Source organism: Crocodylus porosus, unplaced genomic scaffold (genome assembly GCF_001723895.1).
Source record: "Crocodylus porosus isolate Cpor-Errol unplaced genomic scaffold, CroPor_comp1, whole genome shotgun sequence".
Lineage (NCBI taxonomy): Eukaryota > Metazoa > Chordata > Crocodylia > Crocodylidae > Crocodylus > Crocodylus porosus.
Genome location: NW_017728904.1, coordinates 1,108,302 through 1,121,778, shown reverse-complemented (window position 1 = coordinate 1,121,778; position 13,477 = coordinate 1,108,302). Strand labels below are relative to the sequence as shown.

Sequence of the window (13,477 nt, the reverse complement as noted above, 5' to 3'; positions counted from 1 at the left end):
CAGGCCGGAGTGAGCGGGACGCGGGGTGCCCGGGCAGGAGCGGGGGCAGCGCCCTCCCCTCTGCCCCGTGGAGCCGCGGGTCCTGCCGCCTCCTTCCTCCGAGCCGGGGCAGAGCCCGGGCACTGCGGCCCCTGCCCGCCCGGGCCCGGTTCTCGCAGCGCAGGGCCCCGCCTGGATGCCGGCGGGACCGGCCCTTGGGCCGCTGGCCGGGTCCTGCTCGCCTCGCCTCCCGGCCGCGCCGGGCCTGGCTGCAGGCCGGGGTGGCTCTGCTCCCTCTGCTCCTTGCCAGCTCCGTGCAGAGCGTGGACGCCCCTTCCCTGCTGGCGCCGGCATGGCCCACTGGCCAGGACTCCTGGGCTCTCCTCTGGGCTTGGCCCAGCTTGCCCCGTCTGGGGCCCGGGGCCGCCTGCCCTGGGGGTGCCAGAGACGTCTCCCCGAGGAACAGGGCCCCTGGCGGGCAGGGGGCAAAGGCCTTAACAAGGCCAGGAAGCCTGTCTCTGGGGCAGGGTTTCTACTGTGGCAGTAACTAAAGCTGGCGGAGCCCACGCATGGGGAGTTTTGCTTTCCATTTCCCCACTAACGCGGCGCAAGGAGGAGGGTCTGCGGAGACGGGGGACCGAGGATGCCCAGGCTCTGCTGCTGGTTGCGGCCTGTGGGGTGGCTGCAGCCGGGGAGCAGGCCCCAGCGTGGAGCAGGTCCCCCACGGCACTCACAGGCTGGGGAGACCCGATGGGGAAGGCAAGGCCAGCACCCCCTTCCCAGCTGGGGGCAGGGACCTGAGCCCTGGTCCCCCTGTGCCTTCCTTCCAGTGTGGCGCAGGGCTGTGGGGCACATGCCCTCCCAGCTGGGTCTGCACGTGCTGCTCTACCCCCCCGGTTCAGGGCTCCACTTCCCCTCAAGCATTCAAGGTTGGTCCAGCATGGGCTGAGCCCAGTGGCCTCTGCCTTGGCCTGAGGTCCTGTCCCCTGGGGCTGTGGCCATGCAGGGCAAGCGGGGGGCTGCATGGGCAATGCTGTTGCTGGCTGAGGGTGAGCTGGCAGGACCTGAGTTGTGGGCCTAGCGCTTGGCCGCCCCATCCAGTGCCCTGAGCTGGGGGTGGGCTCTGGGCAGCCCCACCCCAGTCCTGGTGAGGGGGGCAGGTAGGGGCAGGCAGGGGGTGCGGGGCCCTGACAGGTGTCTCTGCGCAGGGTCTCCCATGGGCCGGCCTAGCCCCCCTGGATGCCATGGAGCTGTGTGCCCAGAAGCGCCCCCCAGGTAGGGCCTGCAGGGGGAGGGGAGGGTGCTGGGGACCCTCAGCTGCTGGCTCGTGGCCTGGCACCTACACTCCCTCCGCTTGCTTTTTGGGGGTCCTGTTGTCCCGGCAACGGCAGCGCAGCCCCATTGGCCAGCTTGTGGCAGTGGGTGGACCAGGCCCTGCAGGGGGTGGGGCAACTGCATGGGGTGGGGAACACGGGGATGGGGGCGGACTGCGGGGCCATGCACGGGGCGACGCCTGCTGAGGAGCCCTGGCCCTGGGAGCCCTGGAGGGGGCTGGGGGTGCAGCTGCTGCCGCTGCCCCTTGGCGGCTCCAGCTCCACCATGGGAGGCTGCAGATCTGACTCGACGTGAGCTTGGCCGCCCCTCCTGGGGGTCCTGGGCCGCACTGACCGCACCGCACTCTTGCAGAGGACGAGCGGCGGGTGAAGGCCAACGCACGGGACTACAACGAGAAGTTCCAGTATGCGGTGAGTGCAGGATCGGGCCCCAGGGCAGCCTCCAGCCGTGATGCCCTCCATGCTGGGAGGGTCCGTGTAGCTGCGGGTCCCGGTGCAGGTGCAGGCGCTGGCTTTTTCGTCCAGCTCCTTCCTCCCAGGATCCTCCCCCCACAACACCCTGTCCTGCACCATGGGTGCCTGCCAGACCAGCCCACCCCATGCTACAGTGGGGAGGGGACCCAGGAGTCTGGGGCAGGCAGGATGAGCCCATCCTTCTGCCTGGGGTAGGGGCGCGGGTACTGAGCCCATGTGCCCCAGGCCCTGCCTGCGTCTCACCCCCTCTGTGTCTCTCCCCAGAGTAACTGTATCAAGACCTCCAAGTACAATATTGTCACCTTCCTGCCCGTCAACCTCTTCGAGCAGTTCCAGGAAGTGGCCAACACCTATTTCCTCTTCCTCCTCATCCTGCAGGTGGGTGAGGGGGTCCTGCAGAGCAGGGCCTGGCCTGGGGTGCCCCGTGGCAAGGGAACGGGACCTGCTTTGGAGATGCCCAGGGTCCCTCAGGTGTGATGGCCCTGTACGCACAGGGCCTGCCCTCCTTTCCACAGGGTGGGGGTACAGACATCTCTGACACCCACCCCCGCTTTCTGCAGCTGATCCCCCAGATCTCCTCACTGTCTTGGTTCACCACCATCGTGCCTTTGGTTCTTGTCTTAACCATCACGGCTGTCAAAGATGCCACCGATGACTATGTGAGTGTCCCCGGCCATGCCCCACGGTGCTGGGCTGCGGGTGCTGGTCCCATCCCGGCCAGGCTGTGGTGTTGGCAGTGCTGCCCTGACTGCCTGCTGAGCCAAGGGTGCCCAGGCTGGCATAGGGGGCAGATGGGATGCAGGGGCTGGGCCTGTGCTGCTCTGCTCTGCCCTTGTTCCTGTAGCTCCCTGGAAAGAGCCTGGGTCCAGCCATGGTGCCTAGGTGCGGGAGAACAGGGCCCTTCTCTGAGCCTCTCTCCTGCCCACAGTTTCGCCATAAGAGTGACAACCAGGTGAACAACCGCCAATCTCAGGTGCTGATCAATGGGATGTGAGTATCACTGGGCCATGGTGGCGGGGCCAGGGTGAGGCCACAGGCCCCTGGGCTTGGCCAAGTTAGCACTGGGGGCACCAGCCCTGCCCTAACTCTGCTCTGCACCTCCTACAGCCTCCAGCAAGAACAATGGATGAATGTGCGTGTTGGAGACATCATCAAGTTGGAAAACAACCAGTTTGTGGCAGTGAGTTTGGTCCCGGGGCAGAGGAGAGCATGCAGAGGGAAGGCTTCAACCACGGGGTCCCACAGACTCAGAAGCCCTCCTGCCCCTGGGAAGGCCGAGGGCTTGGCCCCTAGCATACAACCCAGAACCCGGGGTCCCCTGCCCCATGCTACACCGAGAGAGGTCCCAGCAGGAGCAGCCAGCTGGGGGCCCCGATCCCAGCTCAGCCCCGGCCCCACCTTTCCCCCCGACAGGCCGATCTCCTGCTTCTCTCCAGCAGCGAGCCCCACGGATTGTGCTACATAGAAACCGCAGAGCTGGATGGGTAGGTGACCCTGGCAGTGCAGCCCCAGGCACCCTGGGCTCTGGACACTGCAGGGAAGTTGGTGCCAGTGCCGGAGCTGAGGGAGGGGAGGGTTCCCCAGGCACGGGTGCTGTGTGGGTGGGGAGCGACTCACTTGAGGTCACTCATGGAGAAACCAGTGGTTCTGGAGGTGGAACCCCAGTGTCCTGGGGGCCAGTGTCCAGGGTGACACTGTGTCTTTCCCCTGGCAGGGAGACCAACATGAAAGTGCGGCAGGCCATTCCCGTGACCTCTGAGCTGGCAGACACCAGCAGGCTGGCTCAGTTTGACGGTGAGAGCCCAGCACCAGGCAGCTGATGGTAGCCTGCCCTGCCCTGCGCTGGACATGGGTGCTCAGGGCAGCCTTTGTGCCCCTGTGACTCTTACTCCTTGATCCAGCCTGTGCTTTGCTCCATGATCCCCACAGCTGGGACTGGAGTTGCCCTCCAGCCTGTGCTCCTGTCCCACTCCCCACACCAAGTGGCTGCCCCAGCCTTCGTGGAGCTGGTGGGCCGGGACGGAAGTGGGGAGCTGGGTCCCCCCCTGCTCCTTTCTCCTGCACAGGGGTGTGAGATGCTGCCTTGCGGCCCCTCTGCCCCCCCAGGTGAGGTGATCTGCGAGACCCCGAACAACAAGCTGGACAAGTTCAGTGGGACCCTGTACTGGAAGGAGAACAAGTACCTGCTGAGCAACCAGAACATGCTGCTGCGCGGCTGTGTCCTGCGCAACACCGAGTGGTGCTTTGGCCTCGTCATCTTCGCAGGTGGGGGCCCACAGCCAGGCCGGGACCTTGGGGGAAGAGGGGCTGGGGGGTAACATTGGGGTGACAGCCTGGAGCCCAGCAACGTGGGGGGAGGAAGAACCCCTCAGTTGGGGGGCATAAGGTGGGAGACTCCCCAGGGATCTCCTGCTCATGACACCCCCCATCTACCCCCAGGTCCAGACACCAAGCTGATGCAGAACAGTGGCCGGACCAAGTTCAAGCGCACGAGCATTGACCGACTGATGAACACACTGGTGCTCTGGGTACGTGGGACCCAGCCTCTGCTGCTGGGGCTTGGGAGGGAGGGAAGAGGCCTCTGGGCAGGGACCCCCTGCCTCTTGCTGCTGGGAGCTCTCCCCTCCTGCCTCAGTTTCCGCCGAGCAGCACCCCCCTCTGAGCCCAAATCCTGCTGGCTGCCCCCTGGTGGTGGGTGCTGCCCCCTGGTGGTGCTGAGGCAGTCTCTCTGTGGCAATTGGGGGTGCTGGGGAGGGGTCCCTGCTGCCCCGCACCACATCTGACCTGGTCCTGCCTGCACTGCTGCAGATCTTTGGGTTCCTGGTGTGCATGGGGGTGATTCTGGCCTTCGGCAATGCCATCTGGGAGTACAAGGTGGGAGCCCGCTTCCAGATGTACTTGCCCTGGGACACGGCCGTGGACAGTGCTGCCTTCTCCGGCTTCCTTTCCTTCTGGTCCTACATCATCATTCTCAACACCGTGGTGCCCATCTCACTCTACGTCAGGTAGGCCAGGGCCTGGGGCTCCCAGCTACTCTGGGGTGGGGGCGCACCCACAGCAGGGTACTGAGAGGGTGGGGAAAAGAGCAGGGTTGGACAGCTTGGGGGAGGGGGCTGGCCTGGGGCAAGGGGGCTGCTGCCTTTGGCTGTACTGGAGGCTCCTAGGTAGAGGCTGTGCCACCATCTCTGTGCTCTGTCCTGGCCTCCCGGCTGTCCCCTTGCCCTGCCCTGCTGCACGCTGGCTTGTTTGGCTCTGCCCAGCCCTTCTTCCCCCCACCTGCACCCTCCTGCCCTGCCCCCTTCTCTCTCTCTTTTAATTTCTCTCTCTTTTCGTTCCCCAGCATGCGTTCTCTCACCCCTAGCCCCGAGGTAAGAACGGGTCACGCTCCCTGCTAGCCTAGGTGCTCTTCCTCCTCTTCCTCCTCCCTGCTGTGGGGGAGTGGGTACTTGCCCAGGGGGGTGGGGGTGACCCTAGCATATGCCCCTGGGTCAGCTGGCCCTGTCCCCCGCTTGTGGCCCTGTCCTAGGCTCCTTGCTCGCTGCATTTGGGGGTAGGAGGTTCGTGGGCTCAGGCTGGGTGCAGGTGGCCCATGTTTTAGGGGCCGGGACAACTGGGTTTTGTCAGCAGCTCCATGGGGGTCTGTGCGGCAGGGGCAGGTCCCACGCTAAGCCATGACGAGCCCCCTCCCTCCATCCCACAGCGTGGAAGTGATCCGCCTCGGCCACAGCTACTTCATCAACTGGGACAAGAAGATGTACTGTGCTAAGCGGCGCACGCCAGCCGAGGCCCGCACCACCACACTCAACGAGGAGCTGGGACAGGTGGAGTACATCTTCTCTGACAAGACCGGCACGCTCACCCAGAACATCATGGTCTTCAGCAAGTGCTCTGTGCACGGCCGCAGCTACGGTGAGCAGCGAGGGACGGGTTGGGCTGCGGGAAGGGGGCAGCACAGGGCTCTCCCTGTCGGGGGTGGAGTGGGGTTGTGAGCTCCCTACAGTAACCCCATGGAGCTGCGGAGGAGCTGAACACGCCTCTGCCATCCCAAGAGGTGCATCAATCCCTGCAGCTCCAATGCACCAAGCCAAGGGCTGGGGGCTGGGCTGTGCTCTCCCTGCAGGGATGTGTGCATCTCCTGGGACCTCCCTGGTGAAGACCACTGGGGTGGGCAGGGGGGAGATGCTAGAGTCCTGGGTGCAGCTGGCCAGTGCTTCCCCAGGCCGTGGGGGCAGGTGAAGTGGTTAACCCCTTGTGCTCTGCTCGCAGGTGATGTCCAGGACATGTTGGGACACAAAGCCGAGCTGGGAGAGGTAGGACCTCCCTTTTCCCACCCAGTCCATCTTGTCTGCGTCATGTCAGGGGAAGGCAGAGGCACCTGAGGATGAAATGGAGCCGCTGGGGAGAGGAGGGGAGGGGCAGGCCCCAGGATCTCAAGAGGACCCTTGCTGCCAGGCTGTTACTTGTCCCTGTCTCTGGGGGCCCATGCCTGGGTGCTGGGGGGGTAGGGCTTGAGCTCAGTGTCCACAGCAGCCAGCGGGGTGCTCACCATGTCTCCATCCACAGTGTCCGGAGCCGGTGGACTTCTCCTTCAACCCACTGGCCGACCCACGGTTCCGGTTCTGGGACGCCGGCCTGCTGGCCGCCGTGCAGCTGGGCAACCCCCACGTGCATGAGTTCTTTCGCCTGCTCTCACTCTGCCACACTGTCATGTCCGAGGAGAAGAACGAGGGTGGGTGTCGCACAGCTTGCAGGAGAGGGGATGGCCACAGGGACTGGATCCCTGGGTGGGGGGTAAGGGGTGGCCTCCATGCACTGGCTCTGCCTCTGACCCCGTATCCTTACCTGCTGTGCCCCAGGGGAGCTGTACTACAAGGCGCAGTCCCCGGACGAGGGGGCACTGGTCACAGCCGCCCGGAACTTCGGCTTCGTCTTCCGGGCACGCACACCCAAAACCATCACGGTGCACGAGCTGGGCCATGCCATCACCTACCAGCTGCTTGCCATCTTGGACTTCAACAACGTCCGCAAGCGCATGTCGGTCATTGGTGAGCGGGGCCGAGCTATGGGACAAGCGGGTTTCCAGGAGCCATGGGCTGAGGGACCTTGTGGGTGCATGGACACGGTCCTGGGGAGGGGTGGTGGGCCCAGTGCTGGACAGCAGGTCAGCTTCAGGGGCTGCAGCTTTGCTCTGGCTGGATGCTGCCAGTCTTTGCTGCGCTGGCCTGGGATCTGGCCCCCCAAACACTGCTGGGGACCAGGGCCTCTGCTGCAAACCTCTGCTCGTGGTTGCTGGGGAGGAGGCAGTTCAGGGTCTTCAGTCTCTGTCGCCTCCCCCAGCACAGGGGTCCTGAGCTCCCTGTCCCTGCCTGGCTGTGGGGGCTGGGGCTCATGGCACCTTCCCCCACAGTGAGAAACCCTGAGGGCAAGATAAGGTTGTACTGCAAGGGGGCCGACACCATCCTGCTGGAACGGCTGCACCCGGCCAACCTAGAGCTGGCCAGCATTACCACAGACCACCTGAACGTGAGTGGGGGCAGCTCAAGGGGAAGGGGTGCCTGCAGCACTGGGGCTGGGGGAGGGTTATGGGGGTCCCCGTATCCCTCCTTCCCCATCTCCAGGCTCCTGGTCCTGACGCCTGGTGCCCACAGGAGTATGCTGGTGAGGGGCTGAGGACACTGGTGCTAGCCTACAAGGACCTGGAGGAGGGGTACTACGGGGACTGGGCAGAGCGGCTGCGCCGAGCCAGCCTGGCCCCCGATGCCCGCGAGGACAGGCTGGCCCGGCTCTACGATGAGGTGGAGCATGACATGATGGTAGGTGCCAGAAAGCTGGCCTGGCAGGTGGGGGGTGGTCCCACAGCATCCCTGTGCTCACATGCATCTCTCCCAGCTGCTGGGGGCCACAGCCATTGAGGACAAGCTGCAGCAGGGTGTGCCTGAGACCATTGCCATCCTCACGCTGGCCAACATCAAGATTTGGGTGCTCACAGGTGACAAGCCAGGTGAGGGGGCAGGGGAGGAGGGGTTGCTTCGGGCTGAAGCTTTTATCCCCTGGCTTAGTCCCTGGGAGTGTTGGGGGGCCTGCTTTGGGACTCAACCTGCCTATGTTCCCCTCAGAGACAGCCGTGAACATCGGCTACTCCTGCAAGATGCTGACGGATGACATGACGGAGGTGTTTGTTGTGACGGGGCACACGGTGCTAGAGGTGCGCGAGGAGCTCAGGTGAGGGCTGCTGGCAGTGGCTGGCACAGAAGGGTGCTCTGGGTCAGGGAGCGGGAGCTGGCACAGGGGGTGCTCTGAGCAGGGGGGTGGAGGGTTTCCTCCCTGCCCCACTGGTGCCCATGCAGCCCCTGACAGCTGCCCCCAACCAGGAAAGCCCGGGAGAAAATGATGGATGGGTCACGCTCCATGGGGAATGGGTTCTCCTGCCAAGAGAAGCTCTGCTCCTCCAAGCTGACCTCCGTGCTGGAAGCCATCGCCGGCGAGTATGCCCTGGTCATCAACGGGCACAGCCTGGTACGGGTGCATGGGGGGAACAGAGACAGCTCATTACATGCAGCTACCTGCAGATGCTGCCCCTCCCTGGTCCAGGGTGGATGTTAAGTCCTGCAGCCACAGCATATAGAGCATACGGGCAGCTGGGGACACTGAGTCATGCACCTTTTAATCGATAAGAACTTTGCAATGGGATAGGCCCACATCCTGCCCCTGCCCAGCCCTGGCAGCCTTGCTCTTGCCCTTACTGGCCTAAGGGCCAGGTGCTTTTGCGATACCACCCGCCCCCCGGTTCTGCTGGGACCAGCAGGTCTGGGGTGCTGCCCTGGTGCCAATGGCCCCTCGACCCTCCTACAGGCCCATGCGCTGGAAGCTGACATGGAGCTGGAGTTTCTGGAGACAGCCTGTGCCTGCAAGGCTGTGATCTGCTGCCGTGTGACGCCGCTTCAGAAGGCACAGGTGGTGGAGCTGGTGAAAAAGTACAAGAAGGCCGTGACCTTGGCCATCGGCGATGGAGCCAACGATGTCAGCATGATCAAGAGTGAGTGGGGGCAGGGGGGATCTGGGCTCATCCCTGAGAGCTACAGGGATCCTTTTGCAGGGGTGTGGACGCCCTGTGGTTCAGCTCCAAGTGCCCTGCTGTGGTTCAGCAGCTGCAAATGCCCTGCTGAGACCACAAACCACTCCTCTCTGCAGCAGCCCACATCGGCGTGGGCATCAGCGGGCTCGAGGGCATCCAGGCAGTGCTGGCCGCGGACTACTCCTTCTCGCAGTTCAAGTTTCTGCAGCGACTCTTGCTGGTGCACGGGCGCTGGTCCTACCTGCGCATGTGCAAGTTCCTCTGCTACTTCTTCTACAAGAATTTTGCCTTCACTATGGTTCACTTCTGGTTCGGCTTCTTCTGTGGCTTCTCTGCCCAGGTATGGCCTGGGCTCTGTGGGCAGGGAGGGGTTAATCTGGCCTGGGCTGGATTCAGACCTGGGTCTGGACCCCTTCTGGCTGCAAAGAGCTCAGTATCAGCCATTAGGGGGCAGCACAGCCCACACCAGCCGTGGGTGAGGGCTGCAGGATCGGGTCCCTGACCCGGGCATAGAGCCTGGGCCTGTGCCCTGGCCAAGACAGGGGTCAGCAGGAGGCAGAGGGTAGGGACTGGGTCAGGGGCTGTGCTGGGGGGGCGGGGGGTGGACCAGGACCCCCTGCCCTGCCCAGCACTGACCTCTCCCTTTCCGGCAGACGGTCTACGACCAGTACTTCATCACACTCTACAACATCGTCTACACCTCGCTGCCTGTGCTCGCCATGGGCGTGTTCGACCAGGTACGGGGCTGGGGCATCTTCACCCCCATACCTTGCATAGGAGGCAGCCTGCAGCAGGGGGCGGGTGGGCAGCTGCTCTGTGCTCGAGGATAGCGGGGTCCTGACCTGGCAGAAGGATCAGTCCTGCTCTTGGAGGATATTCACACCCCAGTGGTCCCTGCCTACCCTGGTCCAGAGACAGCTTAGGCCCATGTGCTGGGGGATGCTGGGCATGGGCTTCCCCTTTGGAGTGGGGAAGATGCCTTGAGCAGGGTGGAGAAAGCCCAGCTCAGGGCTGGAGGGGAGCTCAGATTCCTGGCCTGGTCCCTCTCCTGGCTTCTCTGTTGGGGGCTCAGTCTGATCATGGCCTGGCTGTATGGGACTCCCTGCCCCCAGCTGACCCTCCCTCTTCCCAGGATGTGCCGGAGCAGCGGAGCATGGAGTACCCCAAACTGTATGAGCCGGGGCAGCTCAACCTGCTCTTCAACAAGCGGGAGTTCTTCATCTGCATCGCCCAAGGCATCTACACTTCTGTCCTCATGTTCTTCATCCCCTATGGTGTCTTTGCTGATGCCACCCGTGATGACGGGGCCCAGCTGGCCGACTACCAGTCCTTCGCCGTCACTGTGGCCACTTCCCTGGTCATCGTCGTCAGTGTGCAGGTTAGCTGTGCCCCTGGGGGCAATGGGGGAGTCAGGCTGCTTTGCTCCAGCTGCTGACATGCCCCACCTCAGAAGTGGCTGCATCTCCAGCCTCAGGGGATGTAGCTGCAGATCAGGATAGTTTCATAGTTTCTAGGGTCGGAAGGGACCTGAGCAGATCATCTAGTCCGACCCCCTGCCATGGCAGGAAAGAGTAATGGGGTCAAACGACCCCAGCAAGGTGTTCATCTAGGATCATGAAGGGTGCTGGGCCCGGGATAACTGGCTGGGAATGTATGTACCCTTGTTCCCTGGTGCCTGCTCCAGCCCCCACAGAGCCTGGCCCCTGGCTTGGCCTGTCTGCAGCTTTGCCGTGACCTCCGCTGCTCTCCCTAGATTGGGCTGGACACGGGGTTCTGGACAGCCATCAACCACTTCTTCATCTGGGGCAGCCTGGCCGTGTACTTCGCCATCCTTTTTGCCATGCACAGCAACGGCCTCTTCCAGATGTTCCCCAACCAGTTTCGCTTTGTGGGTGAGCCTGCTGACAGGGGAGGGGACTGGGGGGCAGAGACTGGGCAACTGGTGCCACCATGGAGATCCTGCTGTGTTCCCAGCACCCAAGGGAGGGATGTCCTGGGTCCTGCCCTGGCCACTGTCTCATGACGGGCCCTCCTAACCCTGACTGTCCTGCCCCTTGAGAGCAGCATCAGGCTGCAGTGCCCTGGGAGGTCATGCTTGTTCCAGCTCTGGACAGGGTCCCTGTCCCCAGTTGCTGCTCTTCCTCCCATGGCTGCCATCTCCCCTGCAGGAAACGCGCAGAACACGCTGGCCCAGCCCATCGTGTGGCTCACTATCGCCCTCACCACTGTGGTCTGCATCATGCCTGTCGTCGCCTTCCGCTTCCTTAAGCTGGACCTGAAGCCTGAGCTCTCTGACACGGTGAGTGCCTGTGAGGGGGGGGCCCATGTCCAGGCATGCTGTGCTGTGCACAAGCCAATGCCAGATGGACCTGGCCATGGTACTAAGGTCCCGAATCTCTCTTGGTGCCTGGAGCAGGGAGGAAGATGCATGTGTGCCCCATGTTACAGCATGGCATTTGCCTGGCCCTGTGACATGGCGGGGGCCGGGGAGCTAGAGCTCTGTCCCCACAAGAGGCTGGAGGGGTACCATGCCCTTGTGCCCCTGCCCAAGCTCCTGACTCTGCCCCCTGGCTCCTCAGGTGCGCTACACACAGCTGGTGCGGAAGAAGCAGAAGGCACAGCACCGGTGCATGCGGCGGGTGGGCCGTGCGGGCTCGCGCCGCTCGGGCTACGCCTTCTCACACCAGGAAGGCTTTGGTGAGCTCATCATGTCGGGCAAAAACATGCGGCTCAGCTCCCTGGCGCTGTCCAGCTTCGCCACCCGCTCCAGCACCAGCTGGATCGAGACCCTGCGCAAGAAGAAGAGCGGTGACAGCAGCAACGCCAGCAGCCCCAGCTGTGGGGCCGACAAGACGCTCAAGGTGTGAGGCGGCGGTGGCATCCCTGTACACACCCACCAGTGCCCCACCACTTAGGCTGCTGGGCCTGCACCGGACCCACGTGGTGACAAGGCTGGGGGTCCTGGGGGCACTGGTCACAGGACCATCTAGGTGCTGTGGGGCAGAGGCGGAGGCCGGACCACAACTGCAACCAAAAATCACCCCCCTCTGTCTGCGTGGATGATGGACCCTACACTGGGTGGCGGTAATTTCCCTGGCCGGAGCCCAGGAGTGGGAGGCCCCCACGGAGCCAGTGTGCTCAATATCCACACGCACGGAGTTACTGCTACCCTGAGTCACACACGAATGTATCACGCCAGAGACACAGAGACACAGAAGGGCTGGGCCGGGCCAGGCAGGGCCCCCCACCCACTGTACACATCTTTCTTTTTTATATATAAATATAAAAATATAAATATAAATATATATATATATAAACAAAAGGAAATGAAAAAAAAAGGTAAAATCCAAGCTCACACAGACCCTCTTTTCTGTCCCTGGGGGTGGCAGCCATTCCCAGGGCACTGGTTACTCATTTGGGGGCTGTGCTGAGGCTGGGGTCAGCAGTGGTTTGTGCCTGCTGGTTTGGCGGGCAGTGCCTAGGCCACAGGCATGGAGGGTGCTAGGAAGTTCTCTGCTTTGGGTGCAGCTCAGCAGGGCAGAGGCCCAGGCTGGGGGTGGAGGTTGGGGGAACAGGATCTTCCCTTCCCCACACCATGGGCACTTTGCAGGGGTGTGAGAGCTTGCTGTGGGGTGGGGGGAGGCAGTGTCCCTATGGGGGAGGCGGAGGCTGCCAGCACCCCTGTGCTTAGGGGATCTAGTAGCCTTGGAGGCCAGCGTGCCTTGCTCCCACTCAGCCAGGCTCAGTGGCGGTTCGTGGGGTGCTTGGCTGGGGGGCTGGCCCATGCTCAGAGCAGAGCCCCTGTATGGGCCCCCCGCCCAGGGTCTGACCAGCTGGCTGGTTCGAAAGGGGAACCGGCGGCTCCCAGGCCTCACTGCCTTCCTCCTTTTCCCTGCAAAAACAGCTTGAGCAATGTGCAGGGGGCTGGGGTCGGGTGTTTACAGGCAACTCGTGATTCATGCCCATGCCCAGCAGGCCTTTCCCAAGGGTCGGCTGCCCTGGGGTCAGGGCCCAGCCGGCGCAGGCCCAGCCAGGGCAGCATCACAGCCTGGCCCCTGTGAGAGAGGCCTGTGCCCCACTCATGCCCTTGGTCGCCGGCCCAGCCCAGGCCCGAGCGCCACGGCCAGGGGGTGCAGCAGCCCGTGGGAGCGGGGAGTGAGAAGGAGCTGGGCCCCCAAGTGCAGGAGGCCAGGGCGCGGGGTGGCCCCAGGCGCTGCGGGGGCAGGTGGGGTCTGCCCTTCATCCCACTCCTGGGGGCCAGGGACGATTCCCGCTGCCTCTTGCTGCTCCTTCCCTTTGCAGCAAGGGGCCTGGGAGGGCAGGGGCCAGGGCTGCTGGGTGCCCGCTGCGCTGGGCCGGGCCCAGCCCGCAGCTGCGGGGAAGGGGCGGGCGCGCCCGGAGAGGAAGCGCTGCAGAGATCCGCGCTATTTTGGGCTCTTTCTGTTGCTGGGGAGGGAGAGGCCGGGCCGAGGCCCCAGCGGTGCGAGGTGCGGATGTCCCCGCAGCCCCGAGCTCCGTGCGCGACAGGCGGCCCGGGCCGCTTTCCGCGGGGCAGCCCAAGACGCCGCCGCTTCCCCGCGCCCGGGAAACTGAGGCAGAGCGCGGGCAGGGCAGG

General features: G+C 64.0%; 2 protein-coding genes and 1 long non-coding RNA gene across 4 annotated transcripts in view; 2 read left to right on the top strand and 1 right to left on the bottom strand.

Moving 5' to 3' along the window:
- Positions 1-13,477, bottom strand: part of LOC109324773 (mothers against decapentaplegic homolog 6-like) — a 165,330-nt gene that overhangs the window by 151,546 nt on the left and 307 nt on the right. The gene's annotated exons all lie outside the window — the stretch shown is intronic.
- ATP8B2 (ATPase phospholipid transporting 8B2) lies at positions 1,167-12,094 on the top strand. 2 transcript variants are annotated; one of them, XM_019556792.1, is made up of 27 exons: positions 1,167-1,254; positions 1,666-1,724; positions 2,052-2,165; positions 2,348-2,446; positions 2,716-2,777; positions 2,895-2,967; positions 3,201-3,271; positions 3,502-3,581; positions 3,894-4,052; positions 4,227-4,315; positions 4,596-4,792; positions 5,488-5,696; positions 6,054-6,097; positions 6,351-6,516; positions 6,644-6,832; positions 7,195-7,310; positions 7,436-7,600; positions 7,677-7,788; positions 7,904-8,009; positions 8,159-8,303; positions 8,640-8,823; positions 8,979-9,202; positions 9,516-9,599; positions 9,995-10,240; positions 10,616-10,754; positions 11,031-11,161; positions 11,442-12,094. In XM_019556792.1, exons 1-27 carry the CDS (start codon positions 1,224-1,226, stop codon positions 11,727-11,729), a joined length of 3,582 nt encoding a protein of 1,193 aa, XP_019412337.1. In that variant the 5' UTR covers positions 1,167-1,223; the 3' UTR covers positions 11,730-12,094. The 2 variants fall into 2 exon arrangements, with proteins under 2 accessions (XP_019412337.1, XP_019412338.1); XM_019556793.1 differs by lacking the exons at positions 1,167-1,254; positions 1,666-1,724; positions 2,052-2,165; positions 2,348-2,446 and having other exon boundaries at positions 3,224-3,271.
- LOC109324788 overlaps positions 12,464-13,477 on the top strand; it is an 8,191-nt gene continuing 7,177 nt past the window's right edge. The window contains exons 1-2 of the long non-coding RNA XR_002105008.1: positions 12,464-12,476; positions 13,341-13,342. This is a non-coding gene — a long non-coding RNA (uncharacterized LOC109324788). The remainder of the gene's footprint in view (positions 12,477-13,340; positions 13,343-13,477) is intronic.